We start from the raw sequence: 16,218 nt of genomic DNA on the forward strand, positions 1-16,218 counted from the left end.
TTCTTTTTGCTTATGTGGTGCTGAGGAATCGAACCCAGGGCCTCATGCATGCAAGGCAAGCACTCTACCACTGAGCCACCTTCCCAGCCCTGCTGGGGGTTTTTTGTATAGGTACTAAGGCTTGAACTCAGGGCCTGGTGCTCTTGCTTGGCTTTTTTCCTCAACATTGGCATTCTATACCTGAGCCACATTTCCACTTCCAGCTTTTTGGTGGTTAACTGGAGATAGTCTCATGGACTTTTCAGAAATTTCTCTGTGTTTCTTCAGCTTTATAACCGCTTCCCTGTTGCCCAGAACACAGCAGAACTCAAGCAAGTGAGCAAACCCATAGCACACCAGAGATACAAGTCCAGAAAATGCCTGATAGGTAGCTCACATCCATAATCCACACTTCCCAGGAGGCTGAGATCTGAGGATCAGGTTCAAAGCTAGCTTAGGCAGGAAAGACCATAAGACTCTTATCTCCAATTAACCAGCAAAAGTCAGTGGTAGATCTGTGGTTCAAGTAGTAAAGCTCCTGCTGAAAAAGCTAAGGGACAGCCTCCTGGGCCCTGAGTTCAAACCCAAATACTAGTACCAAAATAAATTGAGGGGCTGGGAAGGTGGCTCAGTGGTAGAGTGCTTGCCTTGCATGCATGAGGCCCTGGGTTCGATTCCTCAGCGCTACATAAGCAGAAAAAGCCAGAAGTGGTGCTGTGGCTCAAGTGGTAGAGTACTAGCCTTAAGCTGAAGAGCTGAGGGACAGTGCCCAGGCCCCGAGTTCAAGCACCATGACCAACAAAAAAAAAAAAATTAAACAGTAAAGTGGTCTCTGCTACCTTGGTCAAAGCATTTCCATCATGGTGAGAGGGACAGACAAACTGCAGGTGGCTGAAGATGAGACCAAACGTGAAAAGGTGACAGATGCAGCTGTAACTCTGGATGTGACAAAGTCATCAGAGAACAGCTTGGATTAAGGAAGGGGCTTTTTATTTTTATTTATTTTTATTAGGTCCAACCGTGGGGCCTGAACTCTGGGCCTGGGCGCTGTCCCTCAGCTCTTCAGCTCAAGGCTAGCGCTCTACCACTTGAGCCACAGCTCCACTTCAGGCTTTTTTCTTTTTACTTATGTGGTACAGAGGAATCGAACCCAGGGCCTCAGGCATGCAAGGCAAGCGCTCTACCACTGAGCCACCTTCCCAGCCCCAGGGAAGGGGCTTTTTTAAATCAGAGAATGAAAAGCAGTGGAGATGTCACTGGAGAGCAAAGGGTTAAAGATACCAAATGGAAAACTCCAGTCAGACTGATGACAGGAGACCTCTTGTAGGACCTAGTATGTGGAGACTAAGAGGGGATCAGCCTTGGATGGGAGGGGAAACACAGCTGACAGCTATAGCTATGGTGATGGGGAAGAGGAAGAGGAAGGGGAGGGAAGAGGGTACAATGGCCATTAGCACCACTTCTACCTGTGCTGAGACACAGTAGTTATAGAGTAAGTCTATACCGACTTTTTTTGCATTTGTGTCAGCCAGTCCTAAGGCTTAAACTCAGGATCTGAGCATGCTCCCTGAGCTATTTTGCTCAAGGCTAGCACTTTACCACTTGAATCACAGTTCTACTTCTGGCTTTTTTCATAATTTATTGGAATTTCAAGACCTTTCCTGCCCAGGCTCGCTTGGAACCACAATCCTCAGATCTCAGCATTTCAGGCATGAGCCACCAGCACCCACCTTATACCAATCTTTATAACCTGTTTAAAAAGAAAATCTCCCTAGGCTACTGAAATGCTGTAAGTTATATCCTCAGTCTTTCTCTACCCTAAAAACAAAAGCAGACACTTCCAAAAGGCACAAGAGCTGGGTGAAGAGAGGCCTGTGGTTCATTCACAGATTTCTGGGCCATACTGGTGTTCACGCTTCTGAAGACACAGGAAAGATCTGCAGGGGCCTAGAGAGGAAATACCACATTCTGCCACAGCTCCTGGGAGCCTGTACCTGCTCCATACAAGAAGAGTTTGATAGTCCCAGATCTGGGCACTTTCCCTCTGAGCTCTTCAGCTCTAGGCCAGTGCTCTACCACTTGAGCCACAGCGCCACTTGTGGTTTTTTCTGCTTATGTGGTGCTGAGGAATCGAACCCAGGGCCTCATCTATATGAGGCAAGCGCTCTACCACTGAGCCACCTTCTCAGCCCTGATAGTCCCATTTTATACTGCTTTGAGGTCATAGCAGAAAAAAAAAGAAAGAAAGAAACAATACTTACTTTGCTGTGACAGTGCCGCTTAAATTCTTAGAATTCAAAGAACAATATAATGGTGTCTGCAGAGTAACTTCAAATTTTGGTAACACTGGAAAAAAAAAACAACCTCTTAAAAAATGTATTATAGCCAGGTGCTGGTGGCTCACATCTGTACTCTTAGCTCCTCAGGAGGCTGAGATCTGAGAATCCCAGTTCAAAGCCAGCCAGGGCAGAAAAGTCCCCGTGAGACTCTTATTTCCAATTAAATACTCAAAAACCTGGAGTGGCGCTGTGGCTCAAAGTGATAGAGTACTAGGCTTGAGCAAAAAAACTCAAGGACAGCGCCCAAGCTCTGAGTTCAAGCCCCATGATCAACCAAGAAAAAAAATTTGAATTGTTCTAGAAGAACAATTCTATTTCTTTGGCCAGTGAAGTTACAGAAAACATTTCTGTAGACTGGCCAAGGAAATAGATCAAAGTCTTATTATAGGACCTCTCAACATTCAAATAGCCTAAGACAAATATCAGAAAGACCCACAGATTCCATGTACCAGTGGCTCACACCTATAATCCCAGCTACTTGAGAAGCTAAGAATGGGAGTATCCTGATTTGAGGCCAATCTAGACAGAAACATTAGTGAGACCTCTTCTCAACCCCTACCTGACTGCAGTGGTGTGCACCTGTCACCCAAAGTTATGTGGACAGCTGGATTGGGAGGATCACTGAGCAAGGCCAAACTGGGCAGAAAAGTCCCTGAGACAAGATCTCCATGGAATGGAAGCTGGACCCAGTAAGGCTCACCTGCGATTCCATCGCTGGGAAGACTATAAGAGGCAGATCCCAGCTCAGCCGTGCACCCAAGGAAAAGAGAGACCCTGTCCTAAAAGTAACTAGTGAAAAACAGGACTTCAGATGCAGCTCTACAAGAGCACACCAGCCCAGCAAGTGGAAAGCCTTGAGTTCAAATTTCCCATTACCACCAAAAAAAGAAAGAAAAAAGAAAAAGAAGCCCAAGGATACATAATATAGGATAGTCATTCAGCTTTGAATAAGGATCAAGAGCTAGTTGATGTGCCAAGACACCCCGGACTCTTGATGAGTCTAGAACAGGATGGCAATAAAAGCCACATGTGTCAGCACACACACACACACACACACACACACACACGAAAATCTAAGTATCTGCTCCCCAAACATTACAAGTTAGCAGCCAATCTCTTCCTAACTTGGTACCCACTCAGTACACATCCACCTAGTATCGCCACAATATGACATGGAAGTTGCCTATCAAAATGTTGTTCTTGCTGGGCACCAGTGGCTCATGCCTATAATCCTAGTTACTCAGGAGGCTGAGATCTGAGGATTGCAATTCAAAGCCAGCCCTGGCAGGAAAGTCCATGAGACTCTGATCTCCAATTAATCACATGAAAAGTGAAGTAGAACTGTGACTCAAAGTGTTAAGAGTGCTAGCCTTGAGCAAAAGAGCTCAGGAACAGCGTCTAGGCCCTGAGTTCAAGCCCCAGGACCAACGGGAAAAAAAAAATGTTGTTCCTTTACCATTTGTATAAACCAGCACTGATCAAAAGAAATAAAATATGAATCACATTTTTCAATGCTTTAGTATTTTTCGATATTTTAACAACTCCACTGTATATCAAAAATATTATCACTTCAACATGCAATCAAGATGAAAAATTGTTAATGAGCTACTTTCCCTTCTTCTTCTCATTTTTTTTTTGTTTTTTGCTTTTTGTTTTTTTGTTTTTAGGTCCGGTCGTGGGGCCTGAACTCTGGGCCTGGGCGCTGTCCCTCAGCTCTTCAGCTCAAGGCTAGTGCTCTACCACTTGAGCCACAGCACCACTTCCAGCTTTTTCTGCTTATGCAGTGCTGAGGAATTGAACCCAGGGCCCCATGCATGCAAGACAAGTGCACTCTACCACTGAGCCACTTTCCCAGCCCAACCAGAATACTCTTTTTTGGGGGGGGGGGGAGGGTCCGGTCGTGGGGCCTGAACTCTGGGCCTGGGCGCTGTCCCTCAGCTCTTCAGCTCAAGGCTAGCACTCTACCACTTGAGCCACAGCTCCACTTCCGGCTTTTTTCTTTTTGCTTATGTGGTGCTGAGGAATCGAACCCAGGGCCTCAGGCATGCAAGGCAAGCGCTCTACCACTGAGCCATCTTCCCAGACCTTTACTTGTTTTTTAAATACATTCTCCATCTATGCCCAGGCCATCTGGACCACAATCCTCCTATTTATGCTTTCTATGTAGCTGGGATGACAGGCAAGCCACCACACTTAGTTTTTCATTGGTTGAAGTAGATCCTTGGGAACTTTTGTGCAGGCTGGCCTCCAACTCCAATCCTCCTGAGCTCAGCCTCCTGAGTAGCTAGGGTTATAGGTTTGAGCATCCTCATCCAGCCTTGGCGCTACTGTTTTATCTGCATGTTTGTAATACAACATGTTAAGCACACCATCTTTAATGTCTTTATCACGTTAGCCAAATAAACACATGGAAAACTACATTACCTTATTTTTTTGCTGTTTTGTTTTTATGTAGTGCTAGAATCAAAACCCAAGGCTTTGCACATATCTCCAGGCCTAAAGGTATGTATTTTTTTAATTGTGAAAATACCATACAGAGGGGTTACAATTACATGGGCAAGGTAATGAGTACATTTCTTATCAAGCATTGTTGCCTCCTCCTTTGTTTCCCCTTCCCATCCCTTCCCATCTCCTCCACCCATCCCCTCATCCCCTGCCCGCCCCCAAGGTATGTATTTTAAAAGTCTTTTTTTTTTTTTGTCAGTCGTGGGGCCTGTACTCTGGGCCTGGGCGCTGTCCCTCAGCTCTTCAGCTCAAGGCAAGTGCTCTACCACTTGAGCCACAGCGCCACTTCCAGCTTTTTCTGCTTATGTGCTGCCGAGGAATCGAACCCAGCGCCTCATGCATGCAAGGCAAGCATTCTACCACTGAGCCACCTTCCCAGTCCCATTTTTAAAATATTTTTAATATTTTATTATCACAACAAAGAGAAAAAACTGTGCAGAAGAAAACATCTGGCATCATGGAACTTAAGGAATACTTTCCTAATGGTTGGAGGTGTGGCACAGGTGGTAGGGAGCCTCTCAATTACCATAAGTGTCAGGTACCCATTCCAGTCCTGGGCTCAGACAAACTAAAAGGAATATTTTTCCTATTTTTGTCTTAATAATGAAATTTTAGAACTTTCCCAAAAGAAAAAAATGTGTTTAAGGATATCAGTGACACCAGAATTTCATCTCTGGGATTGTGTGTGTGTGTGTGTGTGTGTGTGTGTGTGTGTGTGTGTTAGTCATGGGGCTTAAACTGTGGATACTATCCCTGAGTTCTTCAGCTCAACGCTAATGCTCTACCACTTCAGTTTTCTGGTGATTAATTGGAGCTGTCTCCAGATTTTCCTGGCCAAGGTGGCTTTGAACCAGGATCCTCAAGTCTCAGCCTCTTGAGTAGCTAAGATTACAGACAAGAACCACCAGTGTCCAAGAGATTCTTGCATTAAATGTTACAACTCTTGTCTCTGTAGAGAGTAATCCTAGTTAATTTCTTTCTACAGCTGACACTAAGCAAAAGGAAAGAAATCTACCTATCATCTGCTTTGGAAGAAATAGTTGTAGTGTCAAAGTTTGTAGAGTTCATAAGTTTTATAGATCATGATAATGACAATTCACCTTGTGAAGTTTAAAATGTGCTTGTGACTTTAGCTAAGTATCACTATCCCACAATACTGTGAAATTTATGTAATCACTTAATAAATTTTTTTAAAAATGAATTGAAGAACTCTTACCATATTCTGAGACCTGAAATGATTGATAATATGTCTGGTCCTGTGGGGAAGAAGGAGAAAACAAAGGACAAGAAAATGTATGAGTTCTTAGTTATTTTGCCTTCTCGCCTGCATAAAAAGGTTTCAAAAATTAGAATAAATGTTCAAAATCAACCCAAGCAGACAAATCCTGGAGACTCCTATCTCTAATTAACCAGCAAAAAGCCAGAGGTAGAGGTATGGATCAAGTGGTAGAATGCCAGCAGTGAGCAAGAATATAAATGAAACACAGAGTTCAAGCCTCAGTACCAGCACCACAAATTAATTAATTAATTAATTAATTAATTAATTAATTAATTAATTAATCACAGCAGGACATTGGTGATACTGGATATGAACTCAGGGCCTCGATCTTACTAAACAGGAACTCCACCGCTTGAGCCGGACTCCCCGCCCTTTTGGCTTTAGCTATTGTCCAGATTGGGTCTCATCTTTTTGACCCAGGGCTGGTCAGACCTCCTACCCACAGCCTCCCACATAGCTGGGAGAGCAAGCATATACCATCATACTTAGCTTATTAGTTAAATTTTTGCTCAAGTTGATGTCAAACCAGGATCCTCCTGTCTTAACCATCCATTCTAAATCATACATAACAAACACACACAAAACAGCTAAGTAATTGCACCAGTGAAATTCGTATGCTACATCTGATCTTCTAAATTTATCAAACACGGACGCAACAACAAAACTTTTTTTTCTTAAAAGCCACCTTTCATCTAAAACATCTGTATCATTCATCACAAGTTCCATACCAGCCTAGGCTACCTGGTAAAGTCTAGACGAGCCTGAATTACCCAGACAGATCCTATCTCAAAAATAAATAAATAATATGTTTTTTCATAGACTCCAGAATTATTATATTATCAGAGAACTAGGAATTGCGAAGTAATAAGATGGCACAAGTTGTGAGTACACTTTAAATTTATTTTTTATTTTAATTTTATTGTCAAGGTGGTGTACAGAGGAGTTACAGTTAAATAAGGTCGTGAGTACATTTTTTTGGTTTTTTGGTTGTTGTTTTTTTGTCAGTCGTGGGGCTTGAACTCTGGGCTTGGGTGCTGTCCTTGAGCTCTTCAGCTCAAGGCAAGCGCTCTACCACTTGAGCCACAGCACCACTTCCGGTTTTCTAGTGGTTAATTGGAGATGAGAGTCGCACTTACTTTTCTGCCCAGGCTGGCTTTGAACTGTGATCCTCAGATTTCAGCCTCCTGAATAGCTAGGATTATAGGCGTGAGTCACCGACGCCCAGCATGAGTACATTTCTTATCTAACTTGTTACCCCCTTCCTCTTTTTTCTCTCTCTTTCCCTCCCTCCCCATCCTCCCCTACATTTTAAATTTAATGAAGAGCTGGGTACCAGTGACTCAATCTAAGCTACTCAATAATCTTATTTATTCAAGAGGCTGAGTTCCAGAGGATTGTGGTTCTAAGCCAGGCCACGCAGAAAAGTCCACAAGATAGATAAGATGATAGATAGATAGATAGATAGATAGATAGATAGATAGATAGATAGATAGATAGATAGATAGATAGATAGATAGATAGATAGATAGATAGATGATAGATAGATAGATGTCAAAACAGAAATATACACACAGGTCAAGAACCAGTGACTCGTTTCTGTAATCCTAACTACTCAGGAGGCTGAAATCTGATAATCATGGTACAAAGCCAGCTTGGTCAGGAAAGGCTATGAGACTCCAATTAACTACACAAAAAAATCTAGAAATGGGCTGGGAATGTGGCTTAGTGGTAGAAAGCTTGCCTAGTATGCATGAAGTCCTGGGTTTGATTCCTCAGTACCACATACACAGAAAAGGCCAGAAGCGGTGCTGTGGCTCAACTAGTAGAGTGCTAGCCTTGAGCAAAAAACAGCTCAGGGACAATGCCCAGGCCCTGAGTTCAAGCCCCAGGACTGGCAAAATAAATCCAGAAATGGAGCTGTGGTTCAAATCGTAGAGCATTAGCCTTAAGCAAAAAAAAAGCTCAGTGACGGGGCTGGGAAGGTGGTACAGTGGTATAGTGCTTGCCTTCCATGCATGAGGCCCTGGGTTCAATTTCTCAGCACCACATAAGCAGAAAAAGCCAGAAGTGGCATTGTGGATCAAGTGTTAGGGCGCTAGCCTTAAGCTGAAGAGCTGAGGGACAATGCCCAGGCCCAGAGTTCAGGCCCCACGACTGACTAAAATGACTAAATAAAATATAACAAAATAAAAGCTCGGAGACAGAGTCCAGGACCTGAGTTCAAGCCCCAAGACCAGTACAAAAGAAGATTTAAAAAAAAAACAGGACAGTATATGTTGTAATATCCTACAGCATGAGGATCAAGAGCATCACAAATGAAGCACTCAATAGTCAGAGTCTAGGAGAAATTGTTCATTCATCTAAATTCTCATCAGAAATGACTTCCTATATCAGGCCAGCTCACCTTGAACAAATAAAATAGAATTTCTGTATTCAAGAAGCTTGGTTTAAGAAGTGAAGCAGACATGCTTTTTTCTATTTTTATTTTTTGTGTGCCAGTACTGAGGCTTGAACTCAGAACCTCTCACTCTTGCTTAGCTTTTTTGCTCAAGGTTGGTGCTCTACCACTTCCGCCATATCTCCACTTCTGGCTTTTTGATAGTTGGAGATGAGAGTCTCATGGACTTTGCTTGCCCAGGCTGGCTCTGAACTATGAGCTTCCAGATCTCAGCTTTTCAGTAGCTAGGAGACAAGTGTGAGCCACCAGAACTCAGAAAACTATTCTTCCTAGAGGCTGAAGGCTGCAAACGTATTTTGGAAGTCATTCCATATCCCAGAGGAGATGCGCTCTTTTCTGACCTATTCCAGCTTGCTTTATGCTTTCTGTGAAGTTGTCATCCTGCCCGATGCTACTCATGGAGTACAGCAGAGACCAGGGTGGTCCAAACAAAAATGGGCTCAAGAAAGGCCTCCAAAAAAAAAAAAAAAAAAAGCTGAGGAAAGAAGTAACAGCTGGGCAGGCAGGCAGGGAAAGATAGAGCAGCATTTGCAAAAGCTATGCAAAGCAACAGTGCCCTAGTCTCTCCAAAACTACTTCAAGAGAAAGGAGGCCATTAGCCTCCTAAGCAAATGAATGCTTGTTGTTTCTGAGACACATAATAATCTGATAGCTACAATTTATTATACTAAGAGTCCTCCCAGAAAATGATTTCAGCCTGGTAAGTTTTCCAGATACTATTTCTTGTCCTCCATACTGGCTGAAGATTAAGACAAAGGCTAAAGGGAAGTAGAAGTATGGCTCAAGTGGTAGAGAACCAGCCTCCAGCAAAAAATGGCCAGCAAGAATGTCAAGTCCTGGGCTGGGAAGGTGGCTCAGTGGTAGAGTGCTTGCCTTGCATGCCTGAGGCCCTGGGTTCGATTCCTCAGCACCACATAAGCAAAGAGAAAAATGCCGGAAGTGGCGCTGTGGCTCAAGTGGTAGAGCGCTAGCCTTGAGTTGAGCTGAGGGACAGTGCCCAGGCCCACAGTTCAGGCCCCACGACCGGACCCAAAAAAAAAAAAAAAAGAATGTCAAGTCCTGAGTTCAAGTCCCAGGACTGGCAAAGAAAAAGAAAAGACTGAAGTGTCTCAGCCCTTTATTAGCTAGCAGCTGGTAGCTCACACCTTTAATCCTAGCTACTTAGGAGGCTGAGATCTAAAGGTTGCGGTTTGAAGCCAGCCCAGGCAGAAAATCTACGGGAGACTCTTAACTCTAACTAACCACCAAAAGGATGGAACTAGCTTTGCCTCAAGTAGCAAGCATTCTACCCTGAACAACAACAAAAAGCTAAGAGACAGCACCCAGGCCCTGAGTTCAAGCCCAAGAACCAGCACACACACACACACACACACACACACACACACACACACACACACACACTACCGAGGGACAGTAGTCACTGACACCTAGAAAACACTGTAAGATTGTTGAGATCCGTGTTTCCAAGCTGAACGTTACACAAATATCAATTGTCCAGAAGATTCTGTTTGGCTAAGTCCAAGATGTCACAGAGGTCCAATAACGGATAATGGCATCATTAAAAAATTCAAGAAATAAAACAGCCTGTTCCCCCTTACCCAACAGCGCCCCTCTGTGGAAGAGATAAATACCACAAGTGCCTAGCTCTGGGCCTGTATTATATTCTTCAAAGCATGATTCAAAAACAATAAAGAGCTGGGCACCTGTGGCTCATGCCTATAATCCTAGCTACTCAGGAGGCTGAGATCTGAGGATTATGGTTCAAAGCCAGCCCAGGCAGAAAAGTCTGTGAAACTCTTATCTCCAGTAAACCACCAGAAAACCGGAAGTAGCATTGTGGCGCAAGTGGTAGAGCTCTTGCCTTGAGCTGAAGAGTTGAGGCCCAGGCCCAGAGTTCAAGCCCCAGACCAACCAAAAACTAAAAATAAAAATAAAGAGAATTTCCCAGGCAGTTTGTCTCAGCCTGGCTAGGAAAAGAAGTCTGGTATGTAATCCAGACGAAGCAGGAGCCTCAGTCTACCTGGCTGAGATCTGAAGCCCAGAATTCTGCTCAGCATAGCTAAAGAACAGAATTGGAAGCAAAGAGCCCTGGCGTAAGGCAGGTGACAAGCATTATCATCCCAGCTGTGCATGATACGCCAGATGTAAACCAGATGCTCACAGAAGGAGAGGAAATCTATTTTCAAGGTTCCACTGTTTGGCATCCCAACTGTAAACAGTCTACCAAGACAGAGGAAAAGCTGCAGCCAACTAGGACCTCCTCTGAGAGTCTTTATTCTAGAGCAGGTTCCAGCATTCCTGGCTCACTGGTGCACACTATCCATGCAAAAGTAGACAATGAAATCCTGGATTACAAGGATTTAGCAGCCATTCCCCAGGTCAAGGTGATTTACAATATTGAATGTCTAGATCTTATTTACCTATGTGCCTTTCTACACCACGGGCTATGATGACAAGCAGGAAAGACAGAGCCTTGGAGAGTCTTGGAGGACTTGGTCTCCTACTCCATACTGATTGGGAGATGCCCCAGTCCATCAGCCAAGGCTCCATTAACTCCTCTGTGTTCAGCCAACACAGCTACACTCCTACCTCACGCTCTCCCCCGCATTTCCACAGACCTGACCAAGGGATCAACACCCATCTATGAACAGCATGCTGCCTTGGCAGCCCAGAGCAAGTCATCAGAAGACATCAAGTTTTCCCAGTTCCCAGCAGCCCAAGGCCAGCCCCCAACCACTGCCGCCCCCCACCCCCAGGAACTGACATGAGAAGCAGCTCTAGAGAGGAAGATGAAGAGGAATTTCAGAGGCGCCGGCAGCTTCAAGAAGAGCAGTTGATGAAGCTTAAGTCGGGCCTGGGGCAGCTGATCCTGAAGAGGTGGCGGAGGGCAGGGAAAGGTCGTCTCTGCTGCCCATTGCTATGATTCTCCACATGCTCCATCATCTAAAACCTCCTCTCTCCCTGGGTATTGGACAAAACGGGCTTCACTGGCCAGTGCCCATGGACTTTGCTCAGTGCAACAGCAAGGGGGAGTGCGAGACTTCCAGACCCTTCCAGATGGACACATGCCAGTGGGGAGGAGGGACCCACTTAGTGTCCATGCCCAATGCATTGGAACCAAAGATGTTTCCATGTGAAATGCTCATGGTGACCGGCAGAGGGCGCAACAAAACCTGAGGGGCGTGGATGTAGCCCAGTTTTGGAACGTCCATCCAGGCGTTGGACAGGTAAACCACATGAAGAAAAAGGCGAAACTCTTTCTCAGTCCTACACATAAGCAGCAATTAGAAAAGGGCTGGTGGTGGCGACGGTGGCGACCATGTTGTATCAAGGTTGGAGGATTTCCAGTGCACCAAGGGAAAGTCGGGCCACACGGTACAGCCAGATATTGGGCCAGCCAACAGTAACAACACGTGCCAGGCAGCAATGGGTAGAAATCTCTATGTCCCCAATCACAGCAGTAATGTTCACAGGTGACCTTTCTACATGACACCGCGACCACACAGGACTGGCCGGCCTGCCTGCTTTCTTCCTTCCTTCCCTCCCTCCCCTCCCTCGTTCCCTTTATCTCTCTTTCTCTTTGTTTTCCTTTAACTGTGTCCCCCTAAGTGCTCTAGCCATAAGAGCCAGCAAGTGCCCTTAGGATGCTGTGCAGATAGTTTATGCTGATTCCAAAATATGGACATGTTTGTTCTGTAGCACTGTGACTAAGGGGGCCCAGGGGAGTCAAAGGACCTTACCCACTTGGTAGCAGTGACTTGGCACACGCCTTTCCCTGCCTACTTTGTGCTCCTCTGTCTTGGTTCTGGCCAGGATAGAAGTCAGTCATGGAACCAGGCAGCTCTGGTTGAACCTCTGAATGGATTTCTTTCCAAAGGTTCTCTGTTGAGGGACCTGATTAGCAAATTGCTAGGATTTTTTTTTTAAGAGAAAAGTAAGGAAAAGAGAGGAAAGCAGCCCTTCTGAACTTGTTTTCTGAGGCAGATAGTGTACTGAATGCTTTCCTACACACCAACCAATGTTGGCTTAGGCTCTACCCTTTGCAAAGAAAGGAAAAATAAAAAGAGTTTCTAGATTGGCCCGGCTGCGTGTTGCTAGGTAATTTTTTGCCCATAGACCATAATACTCTTTTTTGTTGTTGTTGTTTTGCTGGTCATGGGGCCTGAACTCAGGGCCTGGGTGCTGTCCCTCAGCTCTTCAGCTCAAGGCTAGCCCTCTACCACTTGAGCCACAGCACCACTTCCAGCTTTTTCTGCTTATGTGGTGCTGAGGAATTGAACCCAGGGCCTCATGCATGCAAGGCAAGTGCACTCTACCACTGAGCCACTTTCCCAGCCCAACCAGAATACTCTTTTTTTTGGGGGGGGGTCCGGTCGTGGGGCCTGAACTCTGGGCCTGGGCGCTGTCCCTCAGTTCTTAAGCTCAAGGCTAGCACTCTACCACTTGAGCCACAGCGCCACTTTCCGGCTTTTTTCTTTTTGCTTATGTGGTGCTGAGGAATCGAACCCAGGCCTCATGCATGCAAGGCAAGCGCTCTACCACTGAGCCACCTTCCCAGCCCCTAGACCATAATACTCTTAAGAAAACAAAAATCCCACGTCTTGTCACCCATACAAGTTCATCCCCTCCAGAAGAGTCCTGTGCTGTCTGTGTGGCAGGCTGTGAAGCAGGTCATACCCATGCTGAGTTTATTTTAAAGTATTTGGTAACAGGCTAGGAGAAGGCATGCTTTTCTCTGACATCTCTGTAACTCTAATGGATGGGTTCAAATAGATTTAAGTGGCCCTTTACAGCTCTCCTTGCCTAGAACTGTTAACTGGGGGGCAGGGGGAGGCGGGGTCTGTCTGTCTGTCTGTCTCACCCACCCAGGGCGGTTTTGTGAGTCTGCATGTGCTTTTGAGTTTTTGTTCAGATGTTGGTCACACTGTGCTGCAGCTTCTTATGGACATTTTGCACCGGTACATGTGACTCAGAGATCACAAATGAAAGCCAGACTGCGTCCCCAGCGCTGCCTCTTTTGTGAGAGGATATTGGTGCCTGGAGACCTTGCCCTCCTGAGGTAAGGCACTGCAGAAGCCCGCTGGAGACGAAGGAGGAAGCCTGAGGCCTGCCTCCAGGAAGGTCTCACACGCTGCAGCTCTTCATCCAAATCGGAGCCCAGCGATTTTCACTAGAATGTGTGGAAGCAATGCAGGGTTTGAGCCCAACTGGCAGGCCTGGGACCCACTTGTGTCTGTATGATGGCGTGGATGATGGAGTGAATTCTATGATGTAGTGGATATTCTAACTGCTTTCTGGGGTTCTCCCCTGCTCTATGAAGAAATCTAAGCTTGAGAACTCCTCCCACAAATCCATGCGTGCGTGTTGGACCTACTAACTCTTCTAGCAAAGGGCTCTGATGGGGTGGCCTGAGCTGATGAGAGAGATCAGTAACCCTTTGTCTGCCGGCAGACTGAAGCTCTCAGGGAGTCCTCTCAGGTCTCAATTGCCTGTGAAGTTCAGCCATGTTCCCTGTACCCTGCACTGGTGGTGTCAGGTCAAAGCCTGTGTGGTCTTAGTTTTGCTTTGTCCTGGCAGATGGGGGGGGAGGTCACGGCACTTTGTTACTGACTGTTTGTTCTTTTTACTACTGTCAGCAACCGTGGTGGACAAGCACTCACTGACAGAGAAATTGTTTTCATGGTGGAGATAATAAAGAGCCTGTCCTGTATTTCATTTGGTAATGAGTTGTCACCCACAAACATGCAGATGGAAAAAACCAAGGGATTCCAGAAACAAGGGCACAGTCAGGTGGTTTTGCTACTCTTCCTCCCTTGGTCTCCGGGAGAAGGGCTGAGCTCTGGCATGGAATAGGATGGTGAGACTAGTAGGGGGGAGGGGTGGGTGCTAAAGGACCAGCCTCAAGACTACAAGGGTCATTTTAAAATCGGGTCCTAGGGGCTGGGAAGGTGGCTCAGTGGTAGAGCGCTTGCCTTGCATGCCTGAGGCCCTGGGTTCAATTCCTCAGCACCACATAAGCAAAAAGAAAAAAGCCGGAAGTGGCACTGTGGCTCAAGTGGTAGAGCGCTAGCCTTGAGCTGAAGAGCTGAGGGACAGTGCCCAGGCCCAGAGTTCAGGCCCCACGACCAGACTCAAAAAAAATAAAATAAAATTGGGTCCTAATTCTCCCCATGAGGAAACCCTGATCATCTTTGCATTTTTTTAACTCAATTCTTTACATGCTGAAGCAAACATCTTTGTCTAAGAATTGCTTCCCAGATGATATGTGTGCACGTGTGTGCTAATGCAAGCTTCAAAGAATTCAAAAATTAACCACTTTTGATTAGATCAGTCTTTCTAAAGATTATTTTGAGCAAACAGGGTGGGGTTCTGGTGTGAGTTGTAGGGGCAAGCATGCCTCTAGGCTATGGCACCCAGAACCCCGTTTCTGACTATCCTAAGAAGGGAAATAGACTCTGTCCCATCTGCCCTCTCTGTCTTCTGAAACGAGCTCAGATTTATAAAACACTTTGTATTTCTGGTAACTTCCTATACTAGACTTGATTTTATTTGATTTTAAGAATTCGTTTTCTTAGGAACTTTACAACTTGTGAGGGGGAGGGAGGAAGGAGTTGGGGAGGTGGGAGGGAAGGGATGGCAGGGGAAAAACAAAGGAGGAGGCAACAATGCTTGATAGGAAATGTACTCATTACCCTACTCCTGTAACTGTAACTCCTCTATACACTAGTTTTACAATTTAAAAAAAGTATTTAAAATTTTTTGTTTTCTTTGGATGAACTAAGTGTCTGTGTGTGTGCCTCCAACTCTGTGCCCTTTTGAAGAACTTTCTATCCAGGAAAATTAAAAAATAAAAATAAAAGATTATTTAGGGCTTGAAACGTGAAAAAAAAATATTCCTCAGAGGTCTGATTTCAAGTCCAATCTCTAGGAGTGGAAATATGGCCTGAGCTATAGGCCCTGAGTTCAAGCCCATGTATGAAGGGGGGCAGGGGATGCTGGCGGGGAACAGGGTTACTTAAATTTTAATTTTCCTCATTCCAGAAAAGTTAATGGTTTCAATAAAAGATCCCTGACCCCACAAACAAACATGCTTCAAATAGAGAAATGACAAAGGAGGCCCCATCAAGAAACTTAAGTTTAACTAAAGCACCCTCCTTCTCTGATTCTCATGATTCTCTGCAAACTCAGTAGAAGTGAAAGCTCTGACAAGTCCTGCATTTCTAATACTGTGTCTTTCTGTGAGGATACAAGTATCATTCCATATGTGTCCCATTGACAAATGGGACTTCAGAATCCTTGCCTAAATATAGTTTTTCCCTCCTTCGGTTTTATGCCAAGATTGATCACTGCCTCAGAAAAAAATCAAAATATACTTTATAGCCAGCCTCGGTGGCTCATGCCTGTAATCTTGGCCTATGCAAAAGGTTGAGATATAAAGACTGTGGTTCAAAGACAGCCAGGAAGATATATTTGAGAGATTCGTATCTCCAATTCACCGGCAAAAAGCTAGAAATGGAGCTGTGACTCAAAATGGTAGAGCTCTGGTCTTGAGTGAAACAAAGCAAGTTTAAGCCCCAGAGCTGACACATAAGTATCTGTGTGCTTAAATGGTGGATTGTTTAAATAACAAATATATTTATAGTAAATACATTTCCTCC

General features: G+C 45.1%; 1 protein-coding gene and 1 pseudogene across 1 annotated transcript in view; one reads left to right on the forward strand and one right to left on the reverse strand.

Annotated features, from left to right (window-relative positions):
* Positions 1 to 16,218, reverse strand: part of Cd109 (CD109 molecule) — a 108,270-nt gene that overhangs the window by 62,491 nt on the left and 29,561 nt on the right. The window contains exons 6-7 of the mRNA XM_013035290.1: positions 6,040 to 6,079; positions 2,241 to 2,325 (exon numbers count right to left, since the gene is read on the reverse strand). Coding sequence (XP_012890744.1) covers positions 2,241 to 2,325; positions 6,040 to 6,079 — 125 coding nt within the window. The remainder of the gene's footprint in view (positions 1 to 2,240; positions 2,326 to 6,039; positions 6,080 to 16,218) is intronic.
* On the forward strand, positions 8,885 to 11,737 carry LOC106000085 (annotated as a pseudogene).

This window comes from Dipodomys ordii, unplaced genomic scaffold (genome assembly GCF_000151885.1).
Source record: "Dipodomys ordii isolate 6190 unplaced genomic scaffold, Dord_2.0 Scaffold208, whole genome shotgun sequence".
Taxonomy (NCBI): Eukaryota; Metazoa; Chordata; class Mammalia; order Rodentia; family Heteromyidae; genus Dipodomys; species Dipodomys ordii.